Consider the following 15,647-nt stretch of genomic DNA (forward strand, 5'->3'; position numbering starts at 1 on the left):
TTTGGGGACTGAAGCAGGCCAATATGGCAGCTTTTACAGATTTCCTTATACCCACAATGCACTGACAGCAAAGAATGCCTTGGTTTGGTCAGTCCACACACCGGGCGGAGGTACAGGAGCGCACCAGAGAGGAGTAGCGAATGTTGTTGGAATTCCCTTCCATTCCGGGGGCTCTCAAAGCCATGTCAGTCCCGCAGCTGATTGATTGGACAGAACAGGCAGCTGCCAACGCGTCTCGAGTCAGAGGTGAGCGGTCTCGACTCGCAGCCCTGTCCGTGACTGAGTGATATGGCTTAGTTCAGTTCGGCCTTCCTACTTTGTACGTGGTTATTTTTACTCTTTTTTTTTTTTTTTTTTTTTTTTTTCCTGCTGGGCTCCCAGTGGCGAGCGCCGGGGTTCCGTCGCGTTTCCCCGCGGCACACGGCCGCGCGCAGTCCGAGTGCGAGGCCGGGGCCGCGGCCTCAGCAGGCGCGGCGGGCGCGGGCCGCGGGCAGCGCGGGCAGCAGCGGCAGCAGCAGCGGCAGCAGCAGCGGCAGCAGCAGCAGGCCGGGCCCCGGCGCCGCCCGGCCCCGCGCCGAGCTGCGGCCGCAGCCGCCCGGCTCCCGCTCGCAGCGCAGCTTCTCGCACAGGATGCCCGTGTAGGCCGGCGGGCACTGGCACCGCACGTTGTTGATGCACGTTCCCCCGTTCTGGCAGTGCAGGAGTTCGTTGTCACACACGTTCGCTGCAAGACAGCAGGGGAAGGGGGGAGAGAACAGAGGGCAAATTAAGTTCGTTTTCAGCAGAAATGCACTAGAACCAGAACTGAGGCTCCACCTCCCTCCTCTTCCTGAGACCTATGAAAAGCTTTTTCAAATACTTGGAGGTTTTTTTTCCCCCCCTTAAGGCTGTATTCTTGGAAAACTATCTAATTCACTTAACACCACTGACTAAAGTATTGATTAATTTTATATGAAGGACTGTTTAATATTGCAATAATAAGAATTTTAATACATGCCTTGTGCTGATATCTGCATCTTTATAGTTACTGCTGAACTGGAACTGTAGGTGGTGTGTGCTATTTGAAAGGGGGAATGTATCTAGAGCTTTTGGAAACCACGAACAGTGGTTAAAAATGTAATATGAAGTAAAAAGATCTGCATGAGAGGGCAAGGTTTTAGAATCAAGAACTGCATGTATTAATGATCTGAAAAAATTGTGCAAAAAAGATAAGGCAAGCACAGGCAGGAAATTCAGCATGCTGTTGGATGGAGATTATATGGTACAGACATCTGGAAATAAAAGATAATGTTATTTCCATTATAGATCAAATATTTCATCCTAATTAGATTTGCTACTTTGGTACATGGCATCTTAAAGCATCTTAGATATTGTAGCCTGATAATAATTTCAGAAATCAGATTTGACAAGGGAGTTAAGAGAAAATAATACAGGCAAAACTTTTATACCTGCATAATATTATAGTATTTGAAAAGCTGACAGCTTTACTTTGTATTGCTTAATATCATTTCAAATATTTCATGGGTGAAAATGCAGAGGTATGAGCAACATACTAATTAAATATGTCAATCTGTGTTTTATTTCAGATGATATCACTAGTATGATATATGTTGGCTTACAGCTCTGCCTTCCACAGAGAGGCAATTTTAGTAAAGAACTTTCAACTTTGATCTAGGCAGAAGGTAGCAGTAGAAATTTTAACTTAGAGAATTAGGGAAACAATTATTTGGGTAAGAAGCAGACTCAACACTTAGCCTGAAAATACTCTAAATGATTCAGAATAGAGAAAGCATTGTTAATTTTATCTTAAACATTACTGTTTAAGATAAACACTACTCTTTGTTGCTACTTCTTTGTAGCAACAAAGAAGTACAGTTTTGCAAATAGTAATTGACTTATTTTTAAAAGCAGTCCCAGTATCACAAGAACTACAAGTGAAATAGTCCAGGTTCTTAAGTGGTGTAGTTCTACATAGATCTCTATGATTTTATGCACTACCAACCTCACTGGTAATCTTATCTGTCCTAGATTGCTTTCAGAATAATAATTTTATCTCCCTAGAAGGTCTCTCCAATAACTCCTTTCTGATGTTCTGCATCCAAGTGGGCCAAATAATGCAGTATGTTGGAAACTTGTAGATGCAATTAAGAGGGACCAGTAAATCATTATTTTTTTTGGAGATTCCTTTAGCAATCAAGGATTTTTAAGAGCTATGGATTTGATATTGTTGTCCAGTTTCTGAATTGCAATGGAAAAAAATGATTAGTAAGGTATGACATTGATGATTCTATGTCTGAATTTTAGTGTTCTACACAGACATTAGAAAAAGTGTGTAAGAAACAGTAAGTCACCACCAAATAAATGTGATGAGATTAGCAACCCACAAAATACCATGGTAGCAGGCAGAAAAAATTAACTGTATTTTAATACAGTCAATATTTGCATTACATCTCTTATAACTGAGGCTCTGTATCTTTGAAGTTGACTTTATTATTCAGATTGTGTATATTTAGTTATCTCAATATGCAAAATCAAATACTTTATCTGATGGTACAGCTACTGGATCTGCATGTTCTAGACTACTCACTGCTGGGTGCTTCCTACAGTTCAGGCAGTGAAAATTGTGAAATATCTGCCCCATCAATACAGACCCTTGTTTGCATTGACAAACTCAGTGGGAGTCAACAGTTGATTAAATACCACTTCTTAAAAAAGCAGAGGAGATGTTTCACTTCACATTTTGCTTGGAATAATTTATCCAAATTTTCTCAAGTATTAAGTAAAGTGTATTTTTAAAAATGTATTATGAAATAAATACCTTTCCTATTTTAAAATTTAATTTGCATAATTCTGGATACAATGTTATAGATGCTGATTTCTAAATCAGACCTTTTTTTCCTCATTAGGAAGTTTTTGAAATGTGCTTAAAGAAGGGATGGATCAAAAGCTTCATCACTATTCTTTTATGAATGTTTAAAATGTTTGCCCACAGGAATGTAGGTAGATTTTACTGTTCTCAGCAAAATAGCTGAAAATTCTGGAATTGTTGATCTTGTATTGTCACAGCTTTCCTAATTTTGTGCTTATATCTCTTTCTCTTGCACACAGATGTATGCACATATATGTATCATGTAGATAGCAATTGTGAGCTGGAACTTATAAAAAAAAAATCTGGAAATGTTATGAAATCCCATTATTTTTTGCCAATTTTGTTTTAATTTTATTCTGACTAACTTTAATACCATTTTTACCTTTCTGAAAGTATGGTCAGGATTACTTTCAAAACTTTAATATTGGCTAATAATTATCTGAATGGCATCAGGCACCAAGTTCTGACCAAAGAATGAAACATGGAGAAGTAAAAGACTGAATTCTGAAGTCATCACATTGAAGACTATTAAGACCTGTGTGGCTGAGCTACCTGTGGGTTTGCTGGCAGATCTTCCTTAATTAGAAGCCAGGACACCAAACTGGTCACTTAAAAACCAAAACAGGTATCTCATTTGTTTTGGAAAGCTCTCCAGACCTTTTTGAGGGATGTTTCTGAGCACAGTCTCCAGATCTGTGCTACTGCATGAAGTGAAATATTTAAAGTAAACTAAAGGAAATTGTTTTAAAGTTATTCTCATAATTCATCAATTTGCAATCTAAACGTGGACCAGTTATAGGATCCTTGAAACACTTCACAAAGAAGACAGAAAAGAAGGCACCACATGCCTTGCTATATGTCACAAACCATTCTCAATCTTTAATTGTAATGTTAATGAATTTGGGAATGGAATAAAAAAGGAAAACAGGAAAAATACCCATCTTTGAGCTGGTTCAAGGGATAGTCTTAGCCTGTCGTAGATGTGCTAGTGTTTCATAGAATTTATATTGGGTATTAAATGAAATATTCTGAGTAACGTGGCTGTTTGACAAATTACTACTTTCCTCTTAAATGTTCAAATCTGAATAATACATGAAAATTCCTGAGTCTCTCCAAAACTCAACTTTAATATCTTTGCAGCTTCTTGAAAGGAAAGAGTTAGACAGCTCTGGCTGATTTTAGTTCTGAGGCAGCAACAGAGACAAAGAAGAAATGCAGGCGTTGCTCTCTTCAGTCTGGAGGGGCACCTCAGGCACAACCTTGTGCTCTTGGCTTAAGGACCTTCTGTTGCTGTGTCTGGGCAGCTGCAGAGCACATGCCCAGGGCTTTAGGTCTGCCTGCTGCCCAGACAGAACAAGAAGATCCTACAGAACTTAAATCCAGTTTCTTCTACACTCCTGTCTTTCCCAAAGGCCCTCCAAGAGGGAAGAAAATAAAATTTCTACCTTTCTTTGTACTACCTTAATTTTTGTACAGCTTATCTACAGTAACATCTTGTTCAGGTGGGACAGGCTATTGACATGTTTTTTGAGCTGGGATAGATGGTATTCTCTTTCTGCATCAAAATCTGGATTTATGATGAAATTTTCTTTGTGGGAACAACATAAAGATCGTTAGTGATAAAGTCAGAGAAAGAAAGATTTTTATTAGAGGTCCTTGCTTCCTTTCTTGAATTCTTAAGGCTTAAATTTCAAACAATGTTTCCTATGTTCGCTTCTATCACTATTTTCCTTCAGTGTGCACCTTTTGTGGCATCATTTGTTACAGACTTCTCTCTCCCTCTCTCTCTTTTTAAAACCATCCCTTCCACTTTCCTCCTTTCTGTCTCCCAGATCATGAGTATCACAGTCCCTGGACAGGTTGCTGGGTTGACAGCTCTGAATATATTACACAACATATTTGTCTTTTCTAAAGCACTGATGCAAGCTTTGCCCTGACTTCTGCTGCAGTGAATTTTCCATTCTGTTTGTCAGTGTTTTTTGTTACTGGCACCACTGAATTTTTGACCTTGGATTCCATCCATTGTTCATAATTTTGAGAGCATGCAGGTCTCATGGCTGAAGGAATTTTTCTTGTCTGTTTTTTTTCTCTAATGCATTAGTTTCCTTGGTACTTCTTATTTAGTAAAGAATATTACTTGAACTCATGAATGAGGAAGATTTCAGCACACATACTAACAGAATATTCTGTCTGTGCATAAGTGAGTAAAAACTCAGCACAGTGAAACCCGTGTTTTCAGTAATGATGTTTATAGGTAGCTCCAACACATGCAGTGGCTGTCTATATATAGACACTGAACAGCACATTGAAATGCCATGAAAAAATGGGGAGGTTTTGTCTCGCTGCATAAATAAGTACAGTAAATCCAGGCCAAGCACAAGCGATTTCTTGTCAAATGCAGAATTAGTTCTGTGAATACTATGAGGAGCCTGTAACTAACATCCATTATTCTCTAAATCTGTGATCATTTAATCAATAAATGGTAAAAACAATCTCAGAATATAAAAGAAATTGCAGTGATTGAAGCTTGTGTGTATGCCTAGTAAGAACGTGGGCATTTGCACATGTATAGCAAGAAAACCTCTGGAGTTGTGACAGTATTAGCAATATTTTTCTCACAGTTTGTCAAATAGGCAGAGATGGAATTGGGGAATGCAAAAGACTTAGTCTCACTCGAATGCAAAGGTGTGAAATTCTTTCCAGTTGCGTGTTCCAGTTGAACATAAGTGTTCCAGTTGAACATAAGTGACCGCAAGCAAAATATTTCAAATAGCCAGAGTCAGCAACGAGTATCTTCAGTATTTGGAAAAAAATCCTGAAAATACAATATATACTTGCTGTGTGTTGAAGATCTCTATGTGGAATTCCACTGACTCATGACATCTCACACATATAGCACAGATGTCAGGAAAGAGGATATAAGGGCATGGGGAAAAGAGTAGTCAGGCTTCTCCTGAAAGGTTACAGCTACTGCTGTTACAGTTCGTGTTGCACAGCAGATGACAATACTTCAAGTTTTTATAACTTAAGTATCTTACTCATTTGAATAACCAGTGAGTAATAACTGAGTTGAAGGCTTTATCACTGAGATTTCTTCCCCTGCCTGTCTTCCAATTAGAAGTACTCATTTTACTTATTTTATTCTAATGTTTAGAATTTAATTTATTATTACCATTTACATTACTGCCAAATGGCTTTAAAATGTTTTACTACTGTGAATGTGTGTCAGTGTTGATCAGACTTCTTCAGTGCTTTGAATCCACAAACATACCTGATATGAACAATAGCTACTGTTCTTATAAATGAGATATTCATAATAATTTCTTTGTTTGGAAGTGACACTAATTCAACATTTGCTGTAGTAGTAAAACTGTCTTAGGATACTATCAAGACAAGGCAGATGCTTTGATAGCATGAAAATAATACTGGTTTGCACTTATCTACCAAAGCACATTCTTAAGCTAAGACAAAATAAATCACTGCAGACAAGCACAAGCCTAAAGCATATCTTACTGTGTCAAAATTATGGTCACAAAATGACAAACATTAATACAAAGATCTCTGGTGCAAAGTTGAAACAATGTTGTGATTAATTATACTACCAGCAATACAAGGAAATAAACATTGACCAAGCGAGAGTAGTTTCTAAAGGCAGACATCTCCATCTTGACTTGTCTTAGAAATGCCTGTTAGAAGCACAATTGAAATGACACTTGATTTTTTATCAAACCAGTTTTATTAAGTTATCAGAGACTAAATGAATAGGGGAGTAGTGGAGATACTGTGTTCACTGAAATTCTCCAGTAGAATTTTTAGATTGTTTGCCTACATATAATTTCTGGTTTTTCTGCACAACAGGCAGTTCAAAGCCAAGCCAGTTCTAATCAAATTGCAGGCGAAGTCTTCAGAGTTTCTACAAGAAGATGTAGCTATTACTCAGAGTTCTGCCCAGCACACAGCCAGAGAATGAATGGATGGTGATTCCTCTCTCCTGCAAATAGGCAGTAATTTATCCTAGCATCCACATGGGTAAGCTTAGTTGATTATGTCTCGCCACTGAAAGTGCAAAATTCTGTACAGAATATGTGGGGGGTTTTAACCATGGTATGAGGATAGCAGAGGTAGAAAGTTACTGTTTTTCACAGGTTGTACCTGTGCTTTCTCATTTTTCATCTCTATTCTTAATCTAAAATCCTTGGGTTTAATTAGTAAAGAGTAAGAATGAGAAGAAATATATCTGTCAAAAGGATGCAAGGGAGAACTGAATTTTGGAATTGATACTCATATATGATAGCCATAGTAGCTTTTGGTAGAAACTACACATGATTGTGTATTAAAATGGATGAAAACAAATCCAGATTTAGTTATCTAAGAATTATAGTTGAACTAATACCTTTCAGTCTTCCTTGGTTTCAGGAAATGAATGATTTAACCTTTTGGTTTTCTGATTTTGATGGTTCCAATTTCATACTTGTACAAAAAAGGATGATTCCCAAGGTGGGGGGAAGAAAAATTTCCCTATTCTTTTTATTGCTTTGCTTATGAAGGAGCACCACGGAATTGGTATGACCCTGATCATACTTTGGGGTAATCTCAGGAGAGCAATAAACTACATACCAGCTTTAGTTGCTCAGAAGGGACAACATGCCCCTATCATTCATATTTCACTTAGAAAGCTGTAAGCTACAGTGCCATTATTTCTCTCTGCCTGGAGAAAAATGAACATTCTTACATGACCCATCTTCTCTTCCCTTAACGAGGAAAAGAAGCAGTTATAACTTCAGAGTTTTTTTTTTTTTTTTTTTTTTTCCTGTTGCCAACAGCAAGGTCAGGGTTTAGATCAGTAAAACTGGTTGAACACAAAAAGTGCTCAGATGCAAAAGATGAAGTCATCAAAAGGCCCAATGAATTGGGGAATGGGATTTGGTTCCCTAAATACGAGCAGCTACTGCCATTAGTTTTCCAGAAGGCACTTCAGACGTGTCCATGGAGCTGGCAGGTGTGTCCAGGAGCTCTGGGAACTTTAACTGGGGAGCAGTGCTGCCAGGGGTTCCTGGGTCCTGCTGTGCTGGCAGCCTCTGCCTGGTGCAGCTTCCCACCTAAGGCACGGCTTCCCTGCTCCAGCTGAACTCTGCAGGACGTACCTGACCCCGTGGCTGCCACTGGAGCTGCTCTGCTCCCCTGGCCTGGGGGACTGTGTGCTGGGAAGCTCCTGTCCTGCTGTCCTCACCCCTCCTGTCCTGCTCCTGGCTCGATGGCACTTTGGGGAACACCCAGCTGCCACTGCTCCTGAGACATCTATGGCCACTTCAGTCCTATCCAAAGGGCTGGCAGGGTGACCTTGCCTGCACAGCAGCATTTTTTGCTTCATGTGCAACAACAGGATTTTCTTGGAACTTGATTTTCCCAATTATGAAACAGACCTGCAACAAGTATTGCTTTTATAGAGCACAAGGAGAAAGTCTGGAAAACAAACCAAAGCAGGATCATGCAAAGGTCAGCAATTCAAATACATGGTTATGAATTATATGAAAGGTTGAATGTTCCTGCATCCTTGGCTGCTAAAGTGTTTGATTTGGAATAATGTTATAGACATGAAGGAATACAAAGAATTTATCTCTGTTACAGAGAAAATAGTTTCAGAGAAACTAGTTTGGGTACAGAGAAAATAGTTTGGGTATTCTTCCCACTACAGTGAAGACTTTGAAAATCCATGAAATAGCCCCAAACACTTGTTACTTTATTTGGCAGCAAAACCAGGCAAGATAGTCACAACTGAAAATACTTCCCAATGATTTGGGGGATTAGAGTAATTCTAATAAGTGTTTTCCTAAATTTTGTTAGGGAAGGGGTAAAAGAGAGTGACAGAATGTGTTGTTGATGGTTCTGTTAATAATTACTGCTATTCTAAGGTTGTGATCTAAAATAATTTGAAAGTTGCAAACATTCTTCTCACTACTTTGGCTAAAAGCTAATTGCATGGGAGCTTTTGAACAATTGGTAAAAAGCCTACTGGAAATATATGTTATGATTAACTTCTAAACTACATAAACCACCATTTGTAATGGAAACACCAACAATCTTTAACTGCACTTTAGTAATTATCAAAGGTATTAAAGGGGGACGGGTATGTAACTAAATGGAAGTGTGACTTAGCAGCTCTTTTACAGTGACCACAAGGAAAGGTAAAAGCCAAGTTTGTATTTACATGTCATTATATATTCCTTCTGTGTGCATTTGCCAAAAGAAAAGTTTAAGATATCAGGACAATGTTCTCCCACAGGAGACCAAAACACCAGTGTGCAAAGTTAATGGTGTAGAATCTCTCAGGAGATGAACATTCTGAATTTATGTGAGCATTAGTTACAATGCAAAGGCAAAGGTAAAACATTTGCACAATTCCTACAACATGTATGAAGTGAGGGATGGGTTTTTTTGTTCAAGTAACAATGCTGTGAATCAGGAAATCTTTCTGAATCAATCTACATTGATTTATTGTTTTGAGTGTGGATGAAATGCTTCAGAGTGCTTTTGCTGAGCCAGCTTTAGAATGGGGATAAAAACACTTCCCTATAGGTGTCAAAGCTATTCAGAGTAGAACTTCTTATTGCTAGTGAACAATGGGGAAGTTGATGCCAAGGAAAGTCCAATGAGTTTCCTGTGCAAACAAAAGGGGGGAATGATGCAGGTCCTGTGAATTCCTGCTCTATTTACATTGCGCTGCTGATTAGATAAATGCAATAGCAGAGTTGATTATTGTTTCCAGGGGAGTTTGCTGACAGTCAGCTTTAAAACGGTTTCTAAAGTATGTAGTTTAAAAAAGGACTATGCAATCTTGTCCAATGGCCATATGTGATTGCATAAGATGATTAAATACTCTGATAATCTCAAATACCAATGTAGTGTATTATATCTCCTAATCTCACCTATCAGAACTTCAGCTGCTTCATATTCATACATAGGGTACACAGTAAAGATTTGCAAATCTTTTATACACTCTGCTTCATCTGACCTATAAAAATATTACCTGTTGTTACCTATTTTTGTATTACATTAAAATTAAAAAAAATTCAACAGGCAGATTTTTATATCCTAATTCCTGTCTGAGATATACCAGATGATAACATGCTCTCTTGTGAGAGGGATTTTAATTGGTGCAATGCTTTGCTTTTCCACTCTTTTCATCAGAATACCAATAAGATGATTCAAACAGCTGGCATGTAGCACTCTGCAAAAATAAGAACGAATAAATTAATGTATCAAATAATTAAAGCTATTAGTTGCTTCATGCTAGTTTTCATCAACGATATTTATTGCTGCACACAGGCTTGCTTTGGGTTATCACTGTGCATTTATCTTCATGACAGAGCAACCATTAGATGGGAAACCCCAGATAACAGATCCTCTCTTTCCAACACATTCTTCTTCAGGCACACCAGTTTTTCTGCAGTGTTTTACAGGTGTAACCAATGTCATAGTTTTAGCCAGTGTTTTTTTTATCTGAAAACATTAAAAAAAAACAGACTTATCTCACAGTTCAACAAAAATGTCTGAAAGTTGTTCATTATTGCACAACAACCAATAGGGCTGAAGCAGGCATACAGGCAACCTACAGATTTTTCACAATATCAATATGCAGGCTACCACTAATGAGTTGTTGCAATGGTAACAAAATTATATTAGTCTTATTTAATCAACTTTAAAGTTTTGCTATAATGTAGAAAAAGATCTGAATAAACATAGACCTGGCATGATTTGTTTGGGATAATGTCTGAAAAGTTCTTTCTATCAGCATACAAGCTAAAGATAATGTCTCTAACCATGGGTGGTGATATTGCTTACTATGACAAAGTGTTAAGATAATTCAGGATATTAAAAAGACCAGAGTTTTATTCTCATGAGTGAGAGCTGTTTCCCTGTGAGCTTTATATGGTTCTAGCATTACTTTTGACATGCTGATTAACGTACTTATATTTCTTTTTATCAATTGTGATCCACAAAGGTGTTAAAATTTAATTATTAATGAAGACTGGAATAACCTGGGATCCTTGAGGAATAGAGAACTGCCAAATGCGATTTCACGTCAAAGTAATTTCCTTATTTTGTTTAAAATTATTTTCTCCAATTTTTAATTTGTCAAGTCATGCCAGAGTTGAAAAATACCAAGGATATCTCAATTAATTGTGAACCTAATAAATTACTGTAGATAGTGTGTTAGATATTTCTAAAAATATATTGTATCAATAGCTTTAAATCTAATGATGGAAAGAAGTAGTTGTGTTAATTAAAAAGTCTTCCACCTGCACTTAAGACCGAGAAACCAAGACCTTGGTCATTTTCTCCTGCTCCTGAGAGGCTGTGTGTACAGCAATGTCACAAACCTCTGGTTTGGAAAAGGGTCACACAAGAAACACTCAATTTTTATGAAAATGTACTTTTAGGATGCACTTTTAAGACATAATGTCTGACTGTATTTCTTTTAGAACTCTCAGTGAAAAAGGAGACAAATTTCTGTACAACAGAACTGGGATGATGATTAAGCTGCATTTCCTGGCAAGTTTATTTTATTTGGTCCAGTCCTGTCATCTGCCCCAGAGAACCCTCTACATTACATATAAGTTCCCACAGCTCCTATCATGTTTGTCCTTCTCTTCCAGCAGCCTTGGCAGTGATGGCAATGGAAATCTGGCTGATCAGATCCCAGCTCCCTGAGAACTCTCTATTCCTTGACATGGACTCCAGTGGCAAGAGGATATTTGCAACACGCCTGTGCTGCTGGCTGCATGTGCTAGTGGGGGGCAAGGAGAGGCTCTCATTCCCGGTAGGATGAATTTTTATAGGCCTGGAGCCTTGTGAAGGACCAACACTGGGGGTAAATAGCAGTGGAGCTCCTCCTGGTCCATGGAGCCTCAATGCAAGCAGGGACAGGGCCTGCTCAGGTTTCAAACACGGCCCCAGAGTGTAGTGAGGGTATGACAGAAGTGTGAAAGGCAAAGGTTTTGTGCTGTGAGACAGCATTTCTGAAGTGGCAGCATGGCAGATCCGAGTGGGATGCTGGTTTTCTGAAGACTGCCAGAAGCTACGGAATGAGTAGCTGTTTAGCTAAAACAGCAGGAGGAGTGCTAAAGGGAAGTTGTTGGAACTGGAACAGTTCTGGAGAGGGGTTTGGGCTAAAGCCAGGGTGGGTAGGAGTAGGTGAGGGAGGTGCTCAACACATCTTAGCTGGCTCAATGTTTTGTATTTGCAAAACACTCAGGGTCCTTCTAATGGTGCAGTGCAGTGTGGGCTGCAGCATCATCACTAAGTTGTCATGTTGCCACTGAATAAAAGATATAACTGGAGTACACTTCTCTAAGTCTCTTTGCACTTTGTTTTAAATCAGTAATGGTTTAGCATGAACTAGCAAAGCTCAGGTCATTGCAGAAAAATTATTGCAGTATATGGCTTTATTTTGACAGGTGGTGTAAATCTCGACCCAAATTTTCATACCTTTGCAGAAGTTGTGCAATGTACATGCCACCTTCATATTTCTCTCCAGTTGTGTGCCAAAGGGCACGTGTGCAAACGTAACTGGAAGCATTTCAAAGCATCCAGCTCCATTTTTGAGATATTTGTGTTGCAGTATGCTGTTGTAATCTGTCTTTAAGATATGTGGAATAGGATGCTCTTCCTGAGAGTGGAAGCCTCCTTGCAGAGAGCTGTGCTTTGCTGCATAATGTCAACATAATGGAGCTGATTTAAGGATGCTATGCTTGCCCTTAAGATGAATTTCCTTGCACTAGCAAGCCCCAGTTTAAATCTCATTGTGGGATTCTCCTGTTCCTGAAATCAGTAGGAAGTAAGTTAGGTTTTTGAATTTTGTGAGAGTAACTTGTCTGCCTTAGATGCTAGTCACTATTGCCTCATGATCAAAATGCAGCTTCAGCTCTTTAAAGGAACACCTACATGTGATGAAACTGTTCACACTTGTTGGAAATGAAATCCTAAATTCTTCAAGGTAAGAGACCTATTTCAAGGATCCTTTGGCTTAAAAAGCAAGTTGAATTCCCATTTAAAATATGTGTACCATTCAGAGCTCAGTGGTGCAGCATCTCATTAACAGAACACCCATTTTGAAGTGCAAGAATAGATCCTTGGGTCTATTGGAAAAGGTTTCAAATTTAAGCAGGAAAGAGAGTAAGAACTGGAGCTGGTGTTGGATACTGGTTCCATGAGCTGGAACAATGTTTTGGGTTATCCTCAGAGAGATTTGTAAATCTGGAAAATACAGATAAATGTCTAAAAAGTGTGAAAAATTTGGAAAACTATTCCACTCAGTCTCTAGAAAGGGAATAAAGTGGGTAAACTGATCTACAGACAAGTGCAAATCAAAAGATTGGCTCTAGATTCAGCCAGTGGCATCAGTACAGTTGTTACTACATGGCTTTCCATGTCCAACTGAACAAAAAGGCAGACAAGTCATTGGCAAGAAGAAAAAAGCATATCAAGAAGTACCTGTCCAAGATGTAGTTATAAAAATACAACATAATTTTCAGTTTAATATTTTAATCATCCTGAATCTCAGCTGCCTATTGATATCAGTGATATTAATGAATACAGTCCCTTTAATATAATTATTTCAAGTTGATTTCAGATACAAGTAGTCTTCTATAGAAAGTAATTACCAACAACTGAATTACGATCAAACTCTTCCCCCTTCTCTGTAACATCTTTAAACTTCCAGCACTGTCACTTCTCTCCTCACCTGATGATTTATTAACAATTTAATTATTCTCTTTAGAAGCCAAGGTAATTATAAGGAGCTTGGCTTCTACCAGAAGTATTTTAAAATGATTTTACCATTCACTATAGTCCAACATTAGAGAAGGACAAGCCATAATCAACAAAACTATATCTCAAAATTGTGCAGAGTTGGGAGAAATTGAAACAGCAATGCTGTTAATATTTTACTGAACATCATGGTACTTTTGTATGGGCTATGAGTCCCCTCTAAATTTATACTGTAAATCCTGTAAGGCTCTATTCACTTTCACAGTGAATTTGTGCTATAAAATGTCGTAGTCAAAGATCTGACAAAAAGCTGGACTGACATTTATGAGATCAAGCTTTTGTTCCTGATTTTATCATACCCATGTTCCTTGTCAAAATCTTTCCTTGCATGCTTAACCTGAAGAGGAATTTGAAATAGCTGGAAGGGCTGGTCCATGTCTCAGGTGTATGGATCTGGAAGAAGATGACCATGCATATACTTATTAGAGAGAAATGCAAGGAAAAGGGGCAGAATGTTTGCAGGCGATTTGGTGAGCTGGTTGTATTTGAGATGCTGAGTAAAGTGAGTATAAAAAAAACCCAACAAACCTATTTAAAAGGATTCTTATAAAAATTACATAATTAGCAGCAGATAAAAAAAACTTTTTAAGAACATACATTTACAAAGGGTAAAGAAAAATGGTGCAGTTGTGATGAAATGAAGGAAAAAAGAAAAGAGTACTCATTCTCACAACTGAGCTGTAAGAACAGGTTAAAGTACCAAGGTAGGCCAGAAATGATTGAGCAATTTAGTAAAGTCATAAAAATTAGCCATTAATTTTTTTTTCTAAAGATAGGAGAAGCCAGGCCTTCTAGGAAGGCTGTAGGGCAAATAAATGCTTTGTAAGGTATGGAAGGGAAAATCTATTAACTGTGGAAGAGCTTTGGGAGGTAACCAGACTCCTGCCTGTGGTGATGGGGGCATTTTCTGGAGGTGTGTCTGAAAGTTTATCCAAACCATTATTTAAAAATGGGAGTCTGCTGCATCAGATCACCAGAAGCAAATATTACTGGTCCAAGAATTTTTAAAGAAATGCAGAAACAACATTTTCACTGCTACTTATGATTTTTCTAAATTAATTTTTCTGATTGTCAGGAGGGGCTTGATTAACTACAAAAAAGGACCTGTGGCAGATGTGATTTTTATAAAGATTTTCAAGGAGATGGCAAGGAACTAGAGACTGGCAATTAGAACTTCTGCAGCAGGCAAGTTAATGGAAAATGTGATGAAGAACAGAATTAACAGTTAGATGAGTGAACATAATGAGTATGAAAGAGAGAAATAATGATGTATAAACCTAGTAAAAGATTTTTTTAAGGAATCAGGTAAGCATATGGTTGACAATGTATCTTACTCTACAAAAAGTATTTTCCAAGATGCCTCAGCAAGGATCTTTTTTTTTTTCCCTTTTAATTTATTTTTTTTTCTTTATGGAATAATTATAGCTTGAATAATAAGAAGCAGGCTAAGAATAGATGTCAGGAACTATTAATCAGTCTTATAAGGACTTACACATATAGAATTCTGCTAAAAAAGTGAGTGAAGCATGGTGTAATAAATTTGCTTAGACTACAATGTATTGTGGCTATAAAGGCCTTCAGAAAAAATTCTAAGGTGTGGGTGACAGAAATTAAGTGTTCAAGAGTAACAGATACTTGGCTTTACCATTTAGAAAAGGGACACTAAGAGTAGTTCAGGGTGTTTTATTGAAAATTTTGACTTAATACTCTTCATCAGTCAGAAAGGCAAATAGATCACTGAATTTTTCAAGACAGGAAAAAGAGTGAAGTGGAAACACCACAATGTCACTGTATAGCTTTATGATGTGCCCATCTCTTGAACACTGCATGAAGTCTTGATATTGCAAATATATATATATATATATGTAGTACTACCATAAAAGGTAGAATGAAAAGCTGTCACAGCTATAAGCAAGCCATATAAAAGGAGAGATTAAATAGATTATGT

The 15,647-nt window shown here is 38.0% G+C and overlaps 1 protein-coding gene across 1 annotated transcript in view; it reads right to left on the minus strand.

Moving 5' to 3' along the window:
• Positions 1–530: 530 nt before the first annotated feature.
• NTNG1 (netrin G1) overlaps positions 531–15,647 on the minus strand; it is a gene marked incomplete at its 3' end in the record, with an annotated part of 150,370 nt that continues 135,253 nt past the window's right edge. Inside the window, exon 10 of the mRNA XM_053985411.1 lies at positions 531–724. Within this exon, the coding sequence (XP_053841386.1) occupies positions 531–724 (194 nt within the window). The remainder of the gene's footprint in view (positions 725–15,647) is intronic.

The sequence above is a fragment of the Vidua macroura genome, chromosome 9 (assembly GCF_024509145.1).
Source record: "Vidua macroura isolate BioBank_ID:100142 chromosome 9, ASM2450914v1, whole genome shotgun sequence".
Taxonomy (NCBI): Eukaryota; Metazoa; Chordata; class Aves; order Passeriformes; family Viduidae; genus Vidua; species Vidua macroura.